The 24,826-nt window shown below is 28.8% G+C and overlaps 2 protein-coding genes and 1 non-coding gene across 5 annotated transcripts in view; 2 read left to right on the top strand and 1 right to left on the bottom strand.

The window, feature by feature from the left end:
* The window catches only part of LOC113378736 (netrin-1-like), a 299,939-nt gene that overhangs the window by 30,288 nt on the left and 244,825 nt on the right, over window positions 1–24,826 (top strand). The window lies entirely within an intron of this gene.
* LOC113378738 (translation machinery-associated protein 16 homolog) overlaps window positions 1–24,826 on the bottom strand; it is a 113,414-nt gene that overhangs the window by 40,861 nt on the left and 47,727 nt on the right. Inside the window, exon 2 of the mRNA XM_026619314.1 lies at window positions 19,336–19,425. Within this exon, the coding sequence (XP_026475099.1) occupies window positions 19,336–19,425 (90 nt within the window). The remainder of the gene's footprint in view (window positions 1–19,335; window positions 19,426–24,826) is intronic.
* Window positions 15,718–15,831, top strand: Trnal-caa. The gene is made up of 2 exons: window positions 15,718–15,755; window positions 15,787–15,831. It is a non-coding gene; the product is annotated as a tRNA-Leu (tRNA).

The following is a 24,826-nucleotide window of genomic DNA, read 5'->3' as shown; positions in this document are numbered from 1 at the left end:
ATTAAAAGATTAAAAAAATAAAAATTGTATTAAAGTATAGTAAATTAACAACAGCCATCACAACCAAACTAATAAAGAAAGAAAATATTTTTATTATGGTTATCCATCTTTTGCACTCTACTTTCAAATATTGTTGTTACAAAATTCTAAACTTTGTACTTTGTATTTAAGATATAATGACGGACCTTTTTATCCGCGGACCTTTAAGACCCGCTCTACCTTATCAATTAATTCTGTAATTAAAATTTCGTTGTACAGCTACTGTTGTTTTTATTTTAAAATCTGGAAGAGTGAAGTTGTAGTTTGATCATTGTTCTTTAATTTGCTTCATAAAAATTTAAAAATTGTGATATTGTTTAAATATTCTTATTGGCCTTACTGTGTTTGATAATGATTACTTCTTCTTTTTATTATATAGTAATTTTTACACCTGTCCGAAAATGGACAAGTGACACTGTAGGATTAAAAAATGACTTCAAAAATACAATATCTTTGTCCACCGACAATTGACCGATTTTGAAAATTGACAAATATTGATAAATAAATATTAATTTGAAAATTAATGTAACAGTAGTGTAATGAATGTAATGGTAGTATTATGGCGAAGTTATTTAGCAAGTGAGTTTGGGTGATCCTCGAGACGGCTTTTGTAATTTCCTGAATGTGTTCGTATTTTTTCATACGTAATAGGTACTTATAAGAGTAATTATTCAAAATATTGTGGGATTCAAGGTAATTTCATAAAACTGATGTGTTTTAAAATCCGTTTATGTACTGTTAAAGATTGCTATCCACTATTATAGATGTTGTATAATAATCTATAATCAATAAAATTTAGCGCAAAATAGAAACTATAATAGAATCACGGTGGGCGATATACATACAAGTTTTTCTTTGATAAATTGTATATCAGAGTCCTAATTATTAGTTTATATTGCCTCGGAGCGGCTTTGCGATTTGAGCGCGATCTCGGCGCAGAAACGTAACCCAAAACGGGGCTGTGATCCCTCAGCGAGTTCGTTTGTCTGCTCATTCGCTCGAATTATTTTGCAATCTGCTTTCTACGAGTAACATCGCTGTCGACTAAATCTCTCTAATTACACGACCGACAGCTACCGTTCCGTGCTTTCATAGTTCAACATTTTACGCTGTGAAAGACATCACATAAACACGCGCTCGCACGATTCGCCCCCGTACGTGGGGCCAAGGCAAGGGTCGCTCCATGCCGCCCCATGCCCCCCATCACGCCGCCGACTCGTAGAAAACTCGACGTTTCCTCAGAGTTCTTTTCGAAAGAGAAAAGATTAAACTGATTGCAATTCTCTCAATTATGTGGTCAATATATCTTTTCATCATCTGAATGAACTAAAGGACGGATTCGCATTAATGAAATGCAAATTGAAAATTTGCAGAGAACAAGCTGGGATACAAAACACTTTTTGCATACAAAAGAATTATACGAGATAGGAATTCTTATCTTATAATTAAATTAAATATTTGATCAAATCTGATGAGATCAGAAGACTTTTATTGTGCTTCAATTTGCAAACTATATAATATAATTATTCATCTATATTCAACTTTACGAAGTTTTTATTTTTGCCAGAACATTCAGTTTGCTATTATATTTCCTTGATGTTTCAAGCCATTAATCAAGAAAAATATTCATATTCAATTCATATTTAAATAAATTCGATAAAGAATATTTTAACAATTTTAAATATTAAAAAAGATTTTCATTCATTTTCTGGTCTAAAGGTATTCATGTTACATTAATATTTGCCAATTTTCAAAATCGGTGACAATGGTCAGAAGATTTTGTATTTTATTGTAGTCATTTTTTTAATCCTACAGTTTTACTTTACACACTTTACACTTTACTATCGTGACAGTTGTGATGACTATTGTTTAGTTTACGATACCTTAATATAATTTTTATTTTTTTAAATCTTTCAATTGTTTTTCAACAGTTCAACAGTTTTTTATGTACTCTCTATAAAAGCTAAGCTCTATAAAGATTGTCGATAATTTTTTTTTGGTACAAAATGTTACTTCCCACTTATTTAAAAATGTCTCAAAAGTCTTAAATAGTATATAATCAAATACGAAAATGTGAGGTATATATGCATAACTTTTTCCATATTATTATCACGGGTTTGCCCGTAATAAATTTTGAAATTTCATATAGTAAGTGACAGACAACAGAAACGTTAAAGTTATTAGACAATCAGATTTTATTTTATAAGGTATAAATTTTATTATTCAAATTATTCCATGTGTGTCAAAATAGAGTCTAGTATGATGGTAAATTTGCAATGAGATGGTAAATCTTTTTCGTTAGCATCTATATAATATAAAATATTTAAAAAAAATCATATATTCTTTAAATGATAAAATACTTTGTATTTCATGTATTGTCTGAGGAATATATCGAAAAAATCATACCAATCACTTCAATAGAACTCTGACCGAAAATGTATTACAATAACTAATAATTTGTCTATTTAAATATATATTTATTGTTACAAAATATTTTTCATAATTCATGTCTATTTAAAATAACAAAAATAATTACACCCGATACTTACAAGCCATACTGTTAGTAAAAGACAAAATTTGTAAAAGCCCCAATAGTGTTGTTACAAGATACATATTACAAGTATTTTTGATAAAAAATATTATTTGATATATATATATATATATATATATATATATATATATATATATATATATAAAACTGCGTTAAATCAGTCTATTTACAAATAAAGTATAAGGCTTATTAATAAAATATTCTATTTTATTAGCGCGCTTTAAATATTATTGAGAAATTATGCAGATATTTTACGTAAGTCTAGTTTGAAATAAGACAGAAAATTTTATTCATTGGCGTGTGATGTGGTTATTTATTTTAGAAATAATAAACAAAGCGAAATAAATTCTCAGAAAACATGCCAGTATCAAAAATACTTATTATGTATCATGATGCTACGTAATTCTATTACATACGTGATCAATATGCTTGATTGACATAATGTAAACGATCAATTAAGTAGAATCGAGTTGTAAAAATAAACTAACATGTACATTGTAATCAATACCAATCCATTAGTTATCAGTTGTTAAAATAAACTCAAATTATTCAAAGAGAAAATTATAGCGAATGAGGTCAATCAGTATAATGTAGTCTAAGAGAAAAAGATTTTTTTTCACGCCGAAAGTCTAAAAGATTTCTTTTTCACGCTGCTACTGATATTTTTTTGTTTTCTATATGTACCATTTTTAAATGCAATGTTTCCTCTAAACTTTGTTGCTATAACAAATAGATATGCACCAAATAAGCCTTTGATTTCAGTGAAATCAAAAGCATAAGAAACTTTTTATGCCAACCTACAAAAAACTTTTTTTAAACATAATGCAGCATTAAAATCGTTTTATTGTAACCCGATACATCATATACATAAATTAAAATCTAACATCTAACGAAAAACGTTCAGTATCTCATACTAAATCTAATTTATTTTAAGTAATAAAACAGCAGGATGTATCAATAACAGTTTAACTTATTATGTGGTCAGGAGTATTTATTAATTATTTGTATGCTTAGTTTATTATAGTAAAAAATAAAAGAGATTTGTAAAAAATATAGCCTCTATTAGAATCTGATCATTTAGGTTCATTTTATCATAATTATAATTTGAGCTCTGCGATTACAAACCTTATAAATGAGTGAATCGACATTTATTATGTATGGCCTTTAATAAATCAGAAAGGTAGAACAATATATCTTTGGATTATGATTGTCAGCCCAGTTTATTATGATAAATGCCGGTCAGCTAATCGCCGATATAAGCTGAAAATATTTATAACGATCGGATGAGAAAAACTAACAAGCTGAAAGCTTTATAATAATCTATCGTCTGAATTATTTTTAATAAGTGAGCTATTGCAAACTGGAGGAGATATTTTTCATATTGTTGTGAAATATATCTTTTCATTATGTTGAAAGAAAAACTTGTACTTAACATTGTAATACTGGAAATGTATTTATTATGTATTACTATGTAACATAACGATCTCATAAAATGTAAGCAATATGGACCAAAAAATTTTATCGAAAAGAAGAACTCGGTTTAAACAAAGTTATTAAAGTTTCTAGAAATGTTGTGATAGTCATAAGTCCATGTTCAAATAGAAGATTTAGATAAGCAACCCCTTCGTCTGAAATATAAACGCAAATTGAGCGATGCTCCGCGGGATGTCTTATCACGAAAACTTCGTTCAAACAAGAACAAAACTCAATGTTAGTTCAAGATAAATGATACTCACCATATATAGTGTGAAAACTAGGTATATTTAAATTATACATATATATCTACAGTTCCACGATGTGCTGCAAAAGATTTTCTTCTCGCAGCGAGAACAACTGTGATAACAACTTCTCAGATGGTTTTAAGATTACTGCTTTTGGTTGTTTTATTATCGCGTTTATTGTTCTTTTAGTATAATACATTTTAATATATAAGTAACGCACACCCACTCACTCAAATAAACACATAAACATACACACATAAACATACACACACAACATAGCATATACATATATACGTTAAAGCGGGGCTTAAAGGCCCGCAGGTAAAAAGGTCCACCGCCCATATCTCACAAACAAGTAAAGTTAAGAATTTTTCAATAATAATATTTGAAAGAAGAGGTAAAAGGTTGTATAACCACCCATCACATTGATTCTTACGATGTCGCTATCGAAAGTTAAACGGTAATGTTCGAAAATTCATAACAAAAGCATTTTCTTTCGTTGTTAGTTTTTCTCGTTAATATAATTTTTTTTAAATTTTTAATTTACTCGAGACGTTAATATAATTTTAAGTATACGTTATTTAGTTGTGTTATTAGAATATTTGTTAATTTTAAGTCATATTCAACAGTTTTTTGTGCAATAAAAAAAAGTAAATTAAGTTAAGAAAAGCAATTTTGCAAGAAATAAATTACATAAATATTTATTATATTTTTGCTAATGAATATTTCTGATGAATTATCAGACCGACAGTATATACAGTATTATCTCTGTAAAAATATACCCATAAAATTTATATTTTGCATTGGTTGAATAATGTAAATAAGACAATAGACCTGTTTGCCCCTGGTCGTCCCATTTAACCCCGCCTATGGGGTAAAAATGACCAGGTGACATTGAAAAACAGCAAGAAAACACATTCCTGAATTAGCTGGATCAGTCAGATAACATAGTCAGATAGTTGTCAGTTTTATATGTGATATTTGTTATGATATAATTAGTTTGGTTATCACAATACAATTGCTGAAAGTCAAATTTGACCTTTGTGCCCACCTCTACCCTATATATATATATATATATATATATATATATATATATATCCAGGGCCTGTCCTACCTTGAATGCGATGCATGCGAAAAATGCCGGCGCACGCCTTAGGGGGCGCCAACACGAGATTCGAATATAAAACTTATAATATTGTTTTTTCAATATCATTCATAAATTATATATTTTCTTTGCATCTTTTACTAATCTTTGGACAATATTTTTAAAATAAGTTAAAAATTTAACTTTAGAACAACAATCTGATACACGATGTACAAAGTAAAGATGAATACATAGAATTCGGCCCGCCTTAAGATATCAATTAGGAGATTTACGATGCAATTTTGGATACTTTAAATCATGAAAAATTAAATTAAAATAATCCACTATGAAGTTACAGTGATATGTTTAATAATGAAAGACTAGATTTTTTTGTTCTCTATGATTTGCTCAATAGAATAAATCACATAAAATAAATTAGTGAAATATTTCAAAACCCAAATATTAATATTACACATGCGTTAGAAATAGCTGAAAATTTAAAAATATTCTTGCAAGCAGTAATGGACATACTGAAATTTTTGGATGTCCTGAAAAGTTTGGATTGAAAATAAGAATTTAAAAATAGTTCGGTAATAAATTGCTACAACAATAGAAGAAACAATAATTTGATTATGAGCACCCGCGAATAGGCTTGATCTTCTAAATAAATTTAAAATCAATGTATTTTATGCGCTTTTAGATTACATTTAATTTTTTGTACTAAATCCAGAATTATTAAAAAGTATTTAAAAATCAACGTAAATGTTTATATAATTTTAACGATAAACTACTAAAACAATTAAAATAATTTGTGGGAGGAGGCGCTAGAAAAAAAATGACATGCGGGCGCTATAGACCCCAGGACCGACCCTGTATTGTATATATAAATATATATATATATATATATATATATATATTTGTATGTATATAATATAACTGGGACTCATCAGAGCCAGAAGTGCAATTCATGAAGTGCATCGAATTATCTATGGAGCAGAACAACGCAAATTGCATGCGACAACGAATTAGTGCACGGGGAGTTTGACATAGAGATTCTGCTACCGATTCGGACGTCGGACTCGAACGCATTGCCTTTGCTAGAGATTTATGCTTTCTTGTAATACTTCTTAGTCTATTAGTGCTTGAGATTAAAATAAAATACGAAACAAATATATGGACGTGTCTTTCTTCTGTTTGAAACAAATCTTTTATTTCAGCATTTTTCATATATGAAAATTTCTAATAAATGATTTCAAATTTTCTATGGTCACTATTAAATCAATTCTATTAATAAAATAAATCTATCAAATTTAAATAGATTGTTTGATGGGTTGCCAACTAAATACAGCGTATAAAGTTTAAGCATACCAGCTCATAGGAGTGCTAAGTTCTGATTGCTATTAAAATATGGAAATAAAAAAATACCAATGTCTAAATACTTAATTTTAGTGTAAAGTTATTCAAAATGCAGATTTACCACCAAATTAAAATTATATCAAAAAGGGATAAAAATTGCCATTTAAACAATTTTGGCATACAATTTTTTTTTACACGTTGTCAATATATACATATAGTGACCTATATATAAAATAAATTTGCACGTAAAATTCTTCACAAATTAAGAGTTATCATATGATATATAAACATGTGCGATGTATGTGGAATTTTTGCTTTCAATATTTAATGGGATGACGAATATCGAGTTTCCCCGATATATCAAATAAATTAAAAATATAAATGTAAATATGAATATAAATTTGAAAAATGAAATAACTGCATTTATTCATTTCATTTATCTTAATTTCCCCAATATTTATATTAGCGAATCTCCTCTGTGGTACAATGATATTGTTCTCTAATTTCTTCACTGTTAATAATTTCGAAAAATATATAAAATCGTCTTATGTTTTTCATTTAAAAAAAATAATGACACTTGATTCAACTAATAGATCAACTCTTCCTTAGCAGTTCTAAAAATTAATATTATAACAGGGAATTGCTACGCCCACTTTAACTATAATTTTAATAGTTATAATGCAATGACAGCAATATACCTTGATGCCAAATTTAAGTATAAATTGTTATACATTGCCTATTAATAATAATAAAACTCTGCATTATGATTTGAATGATCTATATATTAAAGACTTTATTAAAACAAGATCCACTAATCATCATCACAATTTAGAAAATCACACTAATTCACTCGTTGCTCCGATGCTCCTTACACCAGAATTTTGAAGGCTTAAAATTAAGGTCTATTAACTTGATCCAATAAATTGTATCTAATAGTAATTACACACTGCGTAATACACTGTATATAATTATTATATGGACATTTTCGAATTTCCTTGCTCCCAAGGGCTCAAATGGTTCCAAATTGATAAAAAAACAATTCTCTGAAAATTTTAGCTCTTAATATTGTCTTTTAGATAGAGCGCAATTCAATCAAAGTTTTGTATGGTAATCGCATGAAAAAAATTTCAAAAAAATAGCAGAGTGTTGAATTTTCAATAAAAAATGACACAAATTTTCACTTTTAATTCATTTGTCGCTAAGTTATACTTAAAAAAATATTTTTGTTAATTTTCAAAAATTTTTCCATGCTATTTCTATACGAAGTTCGAATTCGAAAATGTCCATATTAAGGACCACCCTAATAATCATATTTAATTAATGTAAATCAAATTAACTCATAGAATGTAATTAATGTTCTGATTGTTATTAATAAAAAAAATCCTAATCCAGAATAATTGAGCTTATCACCATCTAAACTTAAAATAGTTCAATCAAACAACGCAGTCATAATTCAAATAATTTAATGATTCTAAAAAATACATAAATTGTCGCTATTATTGACTGCTTCCGAATTTTGGCAATATTCTTTCATTTACGTGAGCAATGTCATTCAACCAAATTCGAGACAAATATGAAGCGAATCTTTGGCAGTCGTAGCCTTGCCATTCCTTATGTTAATTAACCCCTATTGTTAATATATGCATTCGTTCTCTGTATATAATGAGTCAGCCGAGTTGAATGTTATTAGATAGGTGCTCTTTGTCTCGCGACAGATGTTTGTAGGTACATTTTGCACTCATGTTCAGAATTATGAAAATATGATATATTCTCTGCTCTAATCTGCGCGGTCTCTTAATTACTTGCGCATGTGTCGTGTTTGCGTACCACCATATGAGTTTGACCTGAGAGAAGAACCTGCAGCCAAATTATATATCATTCTGTTGGGAAACGTGCTTTTAAAATTATTTCGCGTTACTAAGCACCCACACACAGTCATAGACATTTATACATATGTATATGGGTGTGTTTGTTTTCCTAATGAGAAGTAAAAATAAAAATATTTTTTTCAAATGATTATTTGTGACGTTTTGGAACTAGTTACGTTCAATCGTCGTGTTAACTGTGAATCCTATAAATTAAAACTCGTATCAAAAATTTTATTAACTTTAATGATTTTCAATAATTAAAAGTTGAAAATGAGTGTGAGATTCTTTATTTGCTTATTAAGAATATTAAATTCACAATTTTATTATAACGAGAGAGGCATTTTATATGAAAAAATGACTGAAATAAAATCTCCGTAGATAGATACTACCTACATGTATCTATGTGCGTTTATAAATATAATAGGATATGTCCAATTTTACTTTGAACAATTATATTGTGAAAACCAATCCAATGATATCACAACAAATAACACATATCAAACTGAAAACTATCTGACTATGTTCAATAAAACTCCCAGCTAATTTATCGTTGTAAAAATGTTTTTTCCTGTTTTTAAAAAATTTGTCACCTGGTCCTTTTTACCCCATGATCGGGGTAAAATGGGATGACAGTGCTCACAACCAAAAAAAACTAACAACGGAAGAAAATAGTTTTGTTATGGTTTTTCAAACATTGCCGTTTATCTCTCGGATGGTGATGGCTGGTTATACATCTTTTTCCCTCTACTTTCAAATATTGTTGTTAAAAAATTCACAACATTACTTGTTTTTGAGAACAGGTGATGGACCTTATTCCTCGCGGACCTCTAAGCCCCATTCTACCCATTACATTGAATTTGTAAAAAAAATAATTTTATCGAATACATCAGCTGTTAGTGAAGTTTATTATATTTGTGAGAAGTAGGCTTTTAGCATGACAAATAAAATACGTATGTTTTCAAATAAAAGATATCTTGAGAAAACTACGTCGGCTGTTGTTCCAGGTCTTGTGGTAGACCTATTTGTAATTCTGATTTAATTGTAGAAATTTAGTAACAGTTGTCCATATCGAAAACTCTTATTAAAATTAGTAGCAACGTATGATCATTTTCGCCAACGTATGATCATTTTCTCCAAAACCTACAGAGCTAAATTGACCACAAGCCTTTTCTATAAAATCTTATTATCGTTATGATATTTGTTAGATCGTTGATGCAAAAAAACTGACTAAGGTGTCAATCGCAAGAGATGTTGTTCTGCTCATGGAGTTCTCATTTCAAAATTGATGCTACTACTAATTGATCTTAATTGATAGCACTAGATAATAAGTACAGAATTTTGATATTAGAGATATTGAACAACTAAAATCAACAGCGATTGAATTAATTATCTTTAGGTAGTCTGAGTAGCACACAATAAAGTAAGCTCTCTCTCTCGATGTTTTTTTTATTTTCACTAACATAAATTTCTTTCCGAACTTCTGTTCTCCTTGCCCGATCACACTTTTCGTAACGCTTTCGTCCTGTGTTCACCAGTAAGGGTACGGTTGTGCCAGGGTCAGACAAACGTCATAACAGCTAAACTATGCCGATTTTGAGATAGGGTTCAAAGAGAGAAAGATGAAGTATGATTGTTCCAAGCATTATTGCTTTCAAAAAGTGCACACATTAACATGATTTGTAGACTGCATTGCTGGTCTGGAAGATAGTGACACTCGCCCTTTTTTGTATGATTTGGATTTATGACTAATCCATCGTATTTAAGGGCAGTATTTCAGTATTTCAAAGTAGACAAATGTTCAAATTACGATTTATTTTACTTTCCCCAGATAACTATTAAATTAACAAAATTATAGCTGATCCAAAATACTCGTCTTACAACACAAGCGTGCGTAAAGAAGAAGTTTTACATCAAAAAGCACATGTAAGTCTTGAATGAGGTTAATCCGTTCTCTATCAAATTGCGTTATATATATTCCGCTTAAGAAGTCCGTACGCACGGTAGGTGCGCGTTCGATTCACTTGTCTATCAATTAACGTCGTAAAATGAACCAGAGTCGTTAAAGTTTGCCTATTATCTGTTAAAGGAGAATCAACTAACAGACTTTACATTTACGCGGTTATTGAACCTATTAGATAATTTATCTTGTACCGCTGAATATGCAGACTTTTTTTTTAATTTTATCGTGTGGTTGTTAATTATAATAAATTTTGCCACTCACAACAACTGCGTTGAACTATTATAATTATTGCAAGTTATTGCTGTCACGAGTTTTAGCTCGGTTAAAATCGACGATTTTATTACTCATAAGCACGCAATTCTATCCTAGCGATACAATTATTACTAAAATTATGTCCTGCAATGAAAATTAATAAATTTTCGACATCAACTTATTCTTGCTCCACCTATAGACTTTTGTTATATCCATAAACCAATTTTCATTTCGCCATCAATCTAAAACCGCGTTTGTGAAACCCATTGTTTCACAATCCCGCTTTTTCTACAAATAGAATTCTGTATTGTAAATTAATACATATTACCAATACGATGAAATACATTCTGAGCATAATCGGAATCATATTAATTCAAAAATATATTCCTAACATAATTGGGGCACTATGAACATTTTTGACAGAGCGTTTTACAATAAAGATGTTATGAATCTATTGATAAGAAGCAATACTCTAGAACGACTTATTATTAATTATTCACGTACCTCAATATGTTTTTGGAAAGTTCATTATTAGTAACTTTAACATAATATAATACGTAAATACAAAAAAATGAAACTGAAAAATAAATATAAAAAAAACGAAACTCAAAAATAAATGCAAAAAAAATAAAATTTCATAAATAACTATGTGCATCGTTTGCTAAATGATATGAAAGCTTTTATAATAAGATATCGATCAAATAAAATAATATGTATCAAATCATTAAATATACCATTTTTATGATTTTTAATGATATAAAGATCTTCACAAAACTCCGTATCACTGAAGCACACCATTAAAGTTCGCTGAACATAACATTTTCTAATTGGTCCTAGATAATTGCAAGTAAACAAGCTTGCTAACGAAGGGAAAATTAGCGTGATTATTTTTAAAAATGTTTGTAATGAGCATGTTACTAAAAGATATATAAATGAACCAAAAAAAACTACACGCACATCAGTGCAAAAACTATCTTTTTAAGGTTGAAAACGTATGAAATATGTGAGCAAGATTACTAACGAGAGAATAACCAGTGCTGTTGATATACATTTTACGTCTATATTTTATTCAATAAAGTATCAATATAAATATTTATAAAATAGATACATAAATTTACACTACCAAATCAGGTATCGTGCTGACGACAATTCATAAAATATGAATACACAATCTTGATCCGTAACAAAATTTGGTTAAAAAAAGCGTCAAGATATATCAGTCTATAAGACTATAAAGCCAGTTTGAAACTCAATAAACCCATGGGGGGCCTAAGATATTCGCTGTAGGAAATCAACTCCAGAGTAACGTATAGATACCAGTGTGAGGTCTGCTGAGGGTTTTTCTATTAACAATAAAAATTCTAAATGAAAATATTTTGAGATAATTGTACCAAGTACCTACATAAAGGATAAATTGTAAAAAAATACATTTTCTAATTTTAATTTATCACCAAACTATAGGAATAAGTTTGAACGACGTTCAGACATATGTATTTGATTTAACACTGCAGGCAAATCGTCAAATACTTGGTACCTTGGTATTGAAAATAATGGTATAAAGATCATATTTTAGTAAACATATTTTAAATTTATAGTTTTTATTTTTTGGTCTTACACTGTCAATTAAAAGTATAATTTTGGTAAGAATTCAATGCTGATAACACAAAAGTAGTGTGGAAACGTACTATATAAATAATTGTTTTTTATTCGAAAAATTGGTGCCTTTATTGTATGATATATATATATATATATATATATATATATATATATATATATATATTTAAAATCAAAATTGAAAAAAGTCCTAATTTTCGAAAACTTGGGGAAATTGTAGTATATTTTTACTGTAATCCTAGAAATATTATTCCCGGTTACGGTTCTCAAGTATAATGATTAAAAATGATTAAAAGTTAACCACAATCACCGAAAAATGGTCATAATTTTATCAAAGCTTTAGGTTGCACTTAAAAGCTCATAATTTCCCAACAACGTAATATATTTTTTTCAGGACAGTTAAGGTCACTATCACCCCCTTCTCCATGACGTCAAGGTGCGAAACACCTCACACCTTTATATATATATAAACCTTGTAATATTTTTCATGCCAAAGTTATACCATAAATTAATAAATAATCTCCCATTAAAATCTAATTTAATACTTATTTTACAAGCAAAGTGTGATTTTTACTAAATACACTATTATATTGCATGTCCGCATAATTTGCGAGCAGTATACACGAACTCTGAATATTAATATGTCGTTGGACAGCGGTTGGTAACCTGAACTTATACTATAATAAAAAATTATAAGAATTTGTTTTTAATCTTTCTTAACAAGATTCATAACATTGGAAATGAGATAATATTACATATTGGCATGCATATATGTTTTATGAAAACACGAAACATGAATATCAGGTGGCAATGTAACAGATATTAAACATCGATCATGAGTTCTAATTTTGAGAGTAATGGTAATTTCTAATATGATTTATTGAATACTACTTGGTGAGTCAGTAAATTGGATGTTATAGGAATGCAAAAGATTGGACGTAAAGTATTTGAGTAAGAATTCTTTTTATATCTCTCAGTTGCCATCCTCTGTCCTAGGTGTTCAGAACGATTTGAGTTGCCACCTCTCTGAATACAAATGTTTAATATAACATTTCGGACAGGGACCAAATCAAATGAACGCTCGTTTCATGTGCCTTGGAGTGCGGTGCCTCAGATCGGCCGAAAACTGTGATGTCCCTTCGACGTTAAGCGAAATAACGAATCGGATTCGTAACCAGATGTAATTAAGTACATTCCATGCGAGGCCAATATACGGTATGTGTGAGATCGGCGTGCGAGATATCACTTGATTATAAAAGCAGGGACAAATAAGACATCAATTTATCATTTGCTTTAATTAAAAGTATAAATAAAACACACCCGGTGATACTTGTTCAGCCCGTTCGATCGAAATGTAGAGATGGTATGCATTCTATAAGGCTCTAAATTATTTTTTTATTGTTTTATATGTTACAATAAGGTAGGGCGGGGCACAAAGGACCAATTTAACTTTGAGCAATTATATTGTGAAAATCAAACCAATTACATTACAACAAATAACACATATCAAACAAACAACTATCTGATTATATTCAGTAAAACTCCCAGTTAATTGGATGGTGGCTGGCTATCTTTCACTCTCTACTTTACAATATTGTTAATAAATTTTTAACTCTACTTGTATTTTGAGATATCGTTGGTGAATTCATCATTGTGGAAATGTGTTTTTAGCTGTTTTTCAAACATTTGTCACCTGGCTCTTTTCACCCCATAGGCGGGATAAAATGGGAAGGTCAGAGAGCAAAAAGGTCAATTGCCTTATTTTTTAATAGGATTAATTAATTAATAAAAGAATTTTACCAAATAATGCAACCAATTATTCAACCAATGCAAAATATAAATTCCATGGGTACATTTTTACAGAGAAAACTCTGTTTATAACCTTGATCTGGTATTTCGTCAAAAATTTTCATCAGCAGTTTACTTTTTCAATTTACTTTATTATTTACTATTTTTTATTGTTCACACCTCTGTCAGGAAAAAGGTTCAGTTGGTCTTTTTTACTCCTCCCACGTGTAAAGCTTTTATAGAGGTGTTGAATCTAACTTAAAATTATCAATACATATTATAAAACAATTAAACAACGTACACCCAAGAATTATATTGAGGTCTCGTAAACAAAACAATAGTGCTCACAACCAAAAAAAAACTAACATATAAAGAAAATATTTCTGGTATGAATTTTTAAATATTGCCATTTATCTCCAGATAGCGATGACGTAAGTATCAAGATGATGGCTGGTTATCAGTCACCCTCTACTTTCAAATATTGTTAATACATTTTTGACTCTACTTGTTTTTGAAATATTGGTGGTTTACTTTTTACTCGCGGACCTTTAAGCCCCGAGACAATATTGTTTGATGCGGAATATAGTGATTAAATAACATTGTAATATCATACAATGCGAGATATTTCCCATTAAGAAGTTTTTCATTATTTAATATTTTGCGTTATTTGCGGATGCTAAAATTTTATAATATTCTCAACTTAATCTTAAGAAACTCACAAAGTGCTTGACTAACAAAAAATTGAAACAAGGTTGAAGAATTTTATGAAGAGTAGTTCTACATAACCATATAACATGGTGTTGTTTGATAAACACATCAAGTGATATGGCTCAGAAAATAAAAAGCAATAACTTTTCACTTTTTAATATTTGACCTATAACCTGTCTGTGAATCTTATCTATATTCGATATACATAATAACATTTTCCAAGTTTGTGTGTCGTTAAAAAGCTATATTCATATTCTTATCCTATTCATTATTCAATTATTTTAACAAATAATTGAATTACTTTTATTATATATTCATTATTTTTTTACTTTTGTAATACTTAATTGATTATAATTATTATATTCAGAAAATGTTTTTCCTATTGTTTTCACAACTGAACCGTAAAATATCAGAGATTAATAATACTATTCTAAATTTTGCATAAAACTATTGAAAAAAATTGTGAATATTAATTATTATAACTTTGATTGCTAATTAATAATAAAATTAATATCCAATATTTTGTGACAAATAAGTAAAAAAAATATTTATTAAAATGTAGAGAATGCCCTACCAAGTGATCATAGACAGCCTAATAAATACATATTATTGTAAATTTTATCTTTTTATTCACCATGGGTTATTTATTAAATTTAACTATTAAATTCAATGGATATTATCTATAATTTTCACACATAATCACTAAAAATGTCATTAGATTAAACCAAAAAACAAATTCTGATTCGAAATCTGGTATTACGCACGGATTTTTATATGTCAGGATGGCCGAGCGGTCTAAGGCGCCAGACTCAAGGTTACCTTGCCAATCGAATTGGTTACGAGCGTTCTGGTCCTCTATGAGGGCGTGGGTTCGAATCCCACTTCTGACAAATATTTTTCTCAATAAATTTAATGAAATTATTTATTAAATTTTAAATAAAGTTTTGCAGTTTTGTTTCATACTTTATAAAGGTTTAAACTCGAAAATTGCAATAATGAGTTATTGTGACTTAAATTATTTCATGTAATAAATAAGACATTAAAATCTTGATTAACAAAAATGAATTATAAAAAAAAATATATTTTATATTTTTTTTTTTCAACTTCTAAATTTGGGATTATATTCTTTCAGTTCATAATTTTATTGAAATTACGTAAATTTATCATTTTTATTGAATATATATATTATTTATTTTTGATGAATATTTTTTTAATTATTTTTTGACGAATATATTTTTTATTATTTTTTATTATTTTTTATTATTTTTTATTATTTTTTATTATTTTTTATTATTTTTTATTATTTTTTATTATTTTTTAATGAATATTATTTTATTGAATTAATTTTTTATTGAATATATTTTTGTTGAATGTATTTCCTATTATTTTTTATGTTGAATATATTTTAATTCTTTTTATTGAATATATTGTTTTAAATTTTTCTTGAATACACATTATAATTTAAAGTATTTCAATATGTTTAGGAGTTTCACTGCTAATTAAACCGATATAAAAAACATAACTTTTTTGTTGTGTTATGGGTGTGAACTGTTGAATAAATGATTGTTAATATTTTTTTAAATCGACAAAAAATCGTCTGGATAAAATTTAACTGTCAGTTGAATTTTATCATTAACCTTTAGTATAATATATTAAAAATGTCGTAAAAATAGATATAGAGTAATTACAAACTCTATTATCTCAGATGAGAAGTTATTAAATCAATTTCAAAACTGAAGTATAAAATGATTAAAATGAATTATTTTAAGTTAAACTAATAAACGACCAAATCCAATCTACATTCTTTACTATCCTCGCTGCTAATTTTTAGAGCGTATCATTATATATAGTTATTAGTTTTATATACTCATTTTATAAAGTATTCATTTAATATAGACTGATAGATCTAATAAAAATTAAAAAATATTTTAAAGGGAAGATATTATTATTTGATTTTATTAAGGTTTTTAAGTTTTTTTGTACTTGCTTGATTATACATAAAACATTAAACAAACTGTTTATAAAAAATCTAAAAACTTCCAGTGATGCCGATCTTTAGGTATGATATTCAAAATAAAAGTTAGAAAAATTTCTACTTATTGGTAGACTTAAAATATTTCATTAGGATTTTTTTTTAAACGTTTGCTATAAAATTGATCTAAGTAAGGAGGCGTCCATTTACCACGTGAGGATTAAAAAAAAGGAAAGTTGACAAAAATCACAAAATATTACGAGGTGAGAAGGAGATCTAGTAAGATATCACGTCTAATTAGTTTTTACCTGAATTTGAAACAAAAAACTCTTTTTTTAGAAAATTTTCCAAAATTTCACGAGTTTTTCTAGTTACTGAAAATACACGTGATTATTTTGGTGGGGGGGGCTAATTTTAAGTATCATCACGTATCACCAAGGTCCAGAAATCGATCACGTGAATAATGGACGACCCCCAATGTTCAGTCAGCCTGTTTTCATACTTCGAACTATGCTTAAGTGCTGCATTTTTGTTGGATGTTTTTACTCAAATGTTTCAAAATATAGTTTGGTTAGTGAATAGAAGTTATAGTAATAAATAGAATTTACCTTTCGTATAAGCCAAATATCCATATACATAAAATTGGTGTGCATGTGAAGTAAGTGTTTATGAGTAACGGCGAACGAGTGAACTTTTCACATGAAGCCTGGCTGTTTATAATTCTGTTGTTTGTCATAGTGGTACCTACGCACACACGGGCCGAGAGTTTGTTTGATCTAGTTGTTGTGCATTATAGGGCACGAAGTCCAAGAGTATGATAAACATCATTACATCTAGTATGTTTTCAAAAGTCGACGTGTGATGTATACATTTTTATTTGTGTAAACACTTATCTGGAATTAATACGAAATATGAATTATGAATTAGAAACGACTCTTTGCATGTCTTGTTTGCGCAGATGCTAGTGCAAGCGGTGTCATCGGATTTATTCTGAGAAGTTTCACGGGGGCGTGAATAAGTGGATCAATAGAATTTGCTTTATTGGAAATCAGTTAAAAGTCGGATGAACTTATAATTATGGGAGATTCGTAGCACTGCCCCGTAGCGTAATCACGAAGTCTAAAGTTCAAACTCGCATTTCGGACTCTTCACATTTTTGGATATCAAACAGCGGTGATATCCGGTTTCACTTGAAAATATCATTTTTTTATTCATTCAGTTGAACAACAATCAGAACTTAAACTATCCTATAAGCTGTTGTGCTGATTTGACTTAAGAATACGTCGTTTCTATAGATGACATACCAAACAATTTTCCAATCTCTGTGTGATGAAGTTTACTATTACAATATTTGTAATAGCAAACAATATCATTGGCTTCGTTCTACAATATCATTTCACCAAAGCCGGAGCTAGGCTATTTCCACGTGGAAACATATTGTTATCTATATTTACAAGTGATAATCGATGTCACTACTGCTTGATATCAGGCTGCACGAAGCGGGGATCAAACTTGGTACCTCTGATTCAGATCCTGTCGTTCTAGCCGCTTACCTACTAGCGGGCACAAAAAATAAAAATATCGATGAAATTATGTTTTTTATTGAAAATTTGTCTCATCTTGGCATTGTTGTATTAAGTTCTATCAAATTTATTATCACGATTAGAAAAATTCTAATAAAAAATATATCTGATATATGTAGGCAAACCATTATAGACTGCCTTCTATAAACGTTCTTCTAAAACATGCAGTTAAGTAATAATATCACATCTCATAGAACTTTGTTAGAACATAGTTCAAACTGTTTGTTAAAAAATAAATAAAAATCCTTATATTTACCATGCAATGGGAGTTATATATAACAGTTTTCATATTTTCTTCTAATTCAACATTTAATTACAAAACTTTATTTCAGTAGTTTATATAGAAGAATATAGGAGAAAACCAATATATACCCAAAAATATTAAAACACCATGCGAAAATTAGATTTAGCATGATTGTATAGACGAAAATAATAATAAATACATCTGGCATTTTGATAATCTTTTTACATAAATCCATAATCACTTCCACGAACTTTGATCCAATTACTCTCCAATGAATTAAATATTTTGATTAACGCGTATTATTATAAATTTTATTCATATTTTCTAAATTTGTGGCAATAAAGTCAACGAATGCGAACGGTGTAATTTATGTGCGTATCTTGTGTATATAATGCATATAAATCTAGATCTGAATTCCTTTCTAGATTTAGAAGATATAAATATCTGGATCTAAAATAAATGCCGCTAACACTGTTCGAAATGCAAAATCTTTTACAGTGAGAATACTTATGTTCAATTCTACGTAAATATCAAAAGATTTTGTATTTGAAGTGAAATGAAAATAAACCAATAGACCAATATGTTAAATGTTTACCTTTTCTTCATTACTTGTTTTGTAGAATTCATCGTTTATACATACTCTATTTATGTTTCGAGCTGCTTCGTTGAAATTCGTACTAAAGATCTGAAAGAAAAACATGTAAGTCTTATCAATCGTGAACTGATTTGCACGGCTTGAAATCACAGATGAACATTTATTTGCTCAAAAGCACTTCGATTAACTGACTTTTTTGGCAACTTACAGGCGTTAGCAAAAAAACACAGAAAGCACTTTGTATGGGTAAAATATTTATTATCATTATGTGACAAGCAGCCATCACCACAACTTCATATAATAAAAGCCATATATCCTGGAAATTCATTTTTTATAAACAGTTCATCAAAAAATAGAAAGCATTATTGATGTTTAATATAAAATAGTGCATATTGTGATGTTAAATAGAGAAGTTTTAGTTGTAAAATGTTTATATACATATTTTAAAACTTAAGATAATTAACATAATTTGATAATACTTTCAGAATTTGAAACAAATATGATTAAAATATAAAATGCTATAGAACTTTAGATTAAAATACATGAATTTTAATTTACAAAAACTACACTTAAATATATTGGTGTGTTATGTTGAACAAACTATTTTGAGAGAAAAGCCCATAAATTTTCTACTACAGAATAGTTTGACGTTTCGAAAGCAATTCATTAACTAAAAGATTGACTGAAATGTAAAACGGATAAATGAACATAAAACATAATTTGTCTATAAAAATATTTTGAAACTAGTGGGGTGCATGGCATCGTACCTTAAGGCAAATTGCTGGAAGTTCCCGTGCCGTAATTAAAAATCTTGGTACGGAACCCAAAAAAATTTACACAAAATGTGTACACATTATTAAAATCTCTATGAAATATCTGATAATTTGATGTAAATATGTCTTTTTAACTTATTTTTATTGAAAATCCATAACCGCTGAACCTGCTTTCCCAAAAATTTAATCAGAAATCGGTTGAACCGTATTCCCGAAATCGTCGACGAAAATTTGTATCCGCACACACACACACACACAAACACACACACACATACATCCATTTATTCTAAGTAAGGTATGCCAAAATGTTCAGAAACTCTGAAACGTAAAGATATATAAAAAATTTCATTTTCGATTTTCTTGCGATTTTACTAAACTTGCCCTACGGGAAATTAATAAGTATAATAAAATATATACAGCAAACTAGGAAAAATATAAAATTTCCAGTGAAATAGAAATGAAATAACTTTGTCTGAACATGTTTTTTATTGGATATTTTATACTTTTTTATATTGTCTTTCAGCAGTTATATTAGGTAAAATAATTAATTTAATTGCTCAATAATTAAAAAGTCGTCCGCCTACAATTTGAAACGAGAACAAATTTGCTTCCCTGAACGATTAAATAAATAACAATTTTATGTATTACTAAATAATACAATGAAAAATAATTTATACAAACTGAAATAAAGCAAATAATGACTGTAGACTTTTAAAATGCTACAATATTTCGGAACTATTTGAACTAGAGAACTAGAGCGGGGCTCAAAGGTCACCGGGTAAAAAGGTCCACCAATAGCTTGAAAACAAGTAAAGATAGGATTAACAACAAGATTTGAAGGTAGAGGGAAAAAGATGTATAACAAGCCAAATAAAATAAAAGGTTCATGAAAATTAAAAAAAAGAATTTTGAAAAAGATAAATAAAATTTATAGTTATTTCATCTCTGCTGATAAATATTTCTGACAAAATACCTTTATAAAATCCCTTTAAAATTAAAAATAAGACATTGGATCTGTTTGCCCCCAGGTTGTCACATTTTACCCCGCCTATGGGGTAAATAGAAAAAGATGACAAATTTTAGAAAAACAGTAAAAAACACATTCTTTAATTACAAATTAACTGAGAATTTTATTGAACATTGTTCGATAATTGCTTGCTTTATACGCGTTATGTGTAGTGAAGCAGTTCATTTGATTTAGACTAAAGACGTATTACTCAAAGTTAAATTGAACCTTTGTGCCCCACCCAACCCTATTGTTTTCATTAATCTAATTCCCTATTTATACCGGAATGAAACAAATATATGCTGATTAATATTGCTTATAAGTTATGGAATAGCGGAACCCATCCAGCTCATTGACTGGTAATAAATCCATCGACCGCTTCTGGAAGCACATGTGTTGTTGTTTTTTTCTGGTTCGCCTTAATCCCGATTAAGTGTGACGCTTTAAATGCGTCGGTTTCGGATGTTACAGATTGCGAGACAATGTGAGGTAAAACCGGCGCGTTAAGACCGCGTGATTAATAGAAGACACTGTCTGCGCGTTCATTATAGGGGCGTTAGGCACTTGGCGCTTACGGCGGCGACCGCATGCGGCAAACACTTTCCGCGGACAGATTTTTGATCTGTGAATTGCGGTTGTGCCAGTTTTTTTTTTTGAATAATCATAATTTTGTTAATTTATCAGTTAGTTGGGAGAGATGTAAATGGTAATTTAAACATTTGTCTATGTGGAAATGCTAATATACTGTCCTTAAATACGATTAGTCATAAAATCAATTCATACAAGAGAAGGGCAAGTTTCACAACCATTTACACCCCCAGGAACGGTTGTGACAGGCATAAAAATAGATTAAAAACAACAGGTATCAACACCAAAATTACTTTTGTGGACCTAAACTACTTTTATTGTCAAAAATATGTAACACAACACAACATAATTATTCAAACAAAGCTTATGCACATAATAACAAAGCTTATGAACATAATAAAACAAAGCTTATGAAAATGGTGTAAATACAGCAAAACATATTTTTTGCACAAAGTTAACAAGAAATCTTTGTGATTTTTTTTGTATTAAATTTTCCTTTCTCATTCTCTTTTGTTTTTTGTCGTAGTTAAGTTATGCTTTTCTTTATTTGTTTAATCTTCACCCGAAAAGGACCAGATCCACAACCACATGTCACAACCGTACTCAACGCACACTTTTGAAAATAAGACATTGTTATGACTGAGTCTAATTATCTACGCAAAAACTAATTAAGCTGACTCAATACAATAAGAGAAACTTGTTCGAAAAAACATACGTTATCTTTCTCCCTTTAGACCATATCTCAAAAACAGCATTAATTAGCTGTATGACAACTGTCACTACCGTAGCCTGGCACAACCGTACCCAGTAACAATATCATTTTTCACAAAATCTTTAATTTATCAAAGCAATTATAGCACATATAAGCTCATACTACCGAATCGATTTTAAAAAATTAAAAACTGTTCGAAAGATACTAGTTGGCAATGATACTGATTAATTTAGGTGAAAACCTACCAAGCCGTTTTCTTGTAATGTCACAACCGTACCCAACGCACACTTTTGAAAATAAGGCATCGTTATGACTGAGTCTAATTATCTACGCAAAAACTAATTAAGCTGACTCAATACAATAAGAGAAACTTGTTCGAAAAAACATACGTTATCTTTCTTCCTTCGGACCATATCTCAAAAACAGCATTAATTAGCTGTATGACAACTGTCACTACCGTACCCTAGCACAACCGTACCCAGTAAAAATATCATTTTTCACAAAATCTTTAATTTATCAAAGCAATTATAGCACATTTAAGCTCATACTACCGAATCGATTTTAAAAAATCAAAAACTGTTCGAAAGATACTAGTTGGCAATGATACTGATTAATTTAGGTGAAAACCTACCAAGCCGTTTTCTTGTAATTTTCTGTTGAAAAAAAAATTATTAAAATATTACGACCTTACGACAAGTAGTTTAATTTTAAAAATTCATCAAAGTTTGATAAAATGAGTAGTTTTTTTGACGTTTGTTAAAATTAAAATTAGACGATTTACTTGGTATAACGATAGAGTACTTGGTCTTGATGAACATACTAAAACTACACCATTAAAGTCCTGCGGAAACTGATTCAATTGTAAAAATTATTGATATTTGAACATTTTCTTTTAGAAATTACTCCGAGTTAACGTGTTTGTTCCTTTTCAATTATGTGTATCAAATCGACTCGGAATACTTTAAATCACTAATAAATTAATTTATTTTTTATTGATTAAGTCGATTATTTACACATATCGGAAAGTTCATGTAACTTGCCTCAAAGCAAAATACCAATACCAAATAGTTCGCTCAATATATTAGTTATTCATCATATTAACAAACAAAAAGGGCTTTTGTGTGCGTATATAAGTTATGTGTATAAATGTGTGTGTATATATGTGTGTTTGTGTTTTTTGTGTGTATATATGTGTGTTTGTGTTTTTATGTGTATATTCTTTCACAAAGCGGCATGCTTTATATCAATTAGTTAATTCTAAATCGATAATTGGATTTAGTCAAATCAATAATTAAATCAGCAATAAATTTCATTATTGTCACAATGATGAGCGTGTCTCCTCATATTTAATTTTTTTTCGAACGGATATGCCTGCAACATATCTTCTCACAGTAAGCAGTAACTTTCATTTCGAGTTCCGGTCTTTTGGAAATTACCCATTAAGTGCAATTAGTAAACGAGTAAGCTTTGGTAATAGACAAGAAATTAAATCCTAGTTTTATGGACTAAGTTGATGGAAGCAGTATTCCAGACCTTTCGAATAAAATTTCATATAATTTGTGTTTCTTGAAAAATACTGGCATTAACTTGGCATATATAAGCTAATGGAGATGAAAATTATGCTGTCAAGGCTTATGCAAAGTACAATTATTGAAAATTGCCATGTTGAAATCGCCGTACATCATAAATTAATAGTATTTAATATTTATCCAGAATTTGTTGAGTTGTTATATTTCAAGAAAGTTAAGTAATAGTTATTGTTTAAAATCAGAAGAAATTCAATTTTTAACAGTTTATTAAATAATAACCGAATTAAAATGATAAAAAAACTTTGACCATATTTCAATATTTCAAATACACAATACATTTTTTTGGTATATTCTATCAATTCATTAAATTGAACAAACACATGATTTTAGTTTAGAATAGGTACATTTTTATTTTTTATATCTTTATATAGCAGCACTTTTTATTTTTCCTATATTTCTCAACATATCAGTAATAGCCTCTCTCTAGGCTATTCATGTATGTTTTAATACAGTTGTACTTATTTTTAATATTATTTTATACTAATATTATTTTTTTTTGTTTCAGGTATGTTTCCGGACAATTATTTCAAAATCTGATTCTGCAGAGGTATGTTTATACCGTCTTTATTTATCGAAATTTGTAAATTTGAAATCTTTAGATAGAAAATCTTGCAAGCTATTGAGGAAAAATAATAACTATTTTATTGCTAGCTAAATTTTGTTACTTCGACAATTTTAAATGTTTTAATTACCAAAAATGCAGAAAACTATATTTAAAGATATTGTGGAAGTTTGTTGAAGATCTAACAAAAACTCACACTTTTTCTCGAAAAGACCAATTTTGCTAGGGTTTCTATTTCATGTTTTTAAATCTCATGTACGG

Source organism: Ctenocephalides felis, unplaced genomic scaffold (assembly GCF_003426905.1).
Source record: "Ctenocephalides felis isolate EL2017-DRISC unplaced genomic scaffold, ASM342690v1 CF-g0.4_SCAFFOLD_01886, whole genome shotgun sequence".
NCBI classification, from domain to species: domain Eukaryota; kingdom Metazoa; phylum Arthropoda; class Insecta; order Siphonaptera; family Pulicidae; genus Ctenocephalides; species Ctenocephalides felis.
Note: the sequence above shows the minus strand (reverse complement) of the source record. Positions and strands in the feature narration are given on the sequence as shown.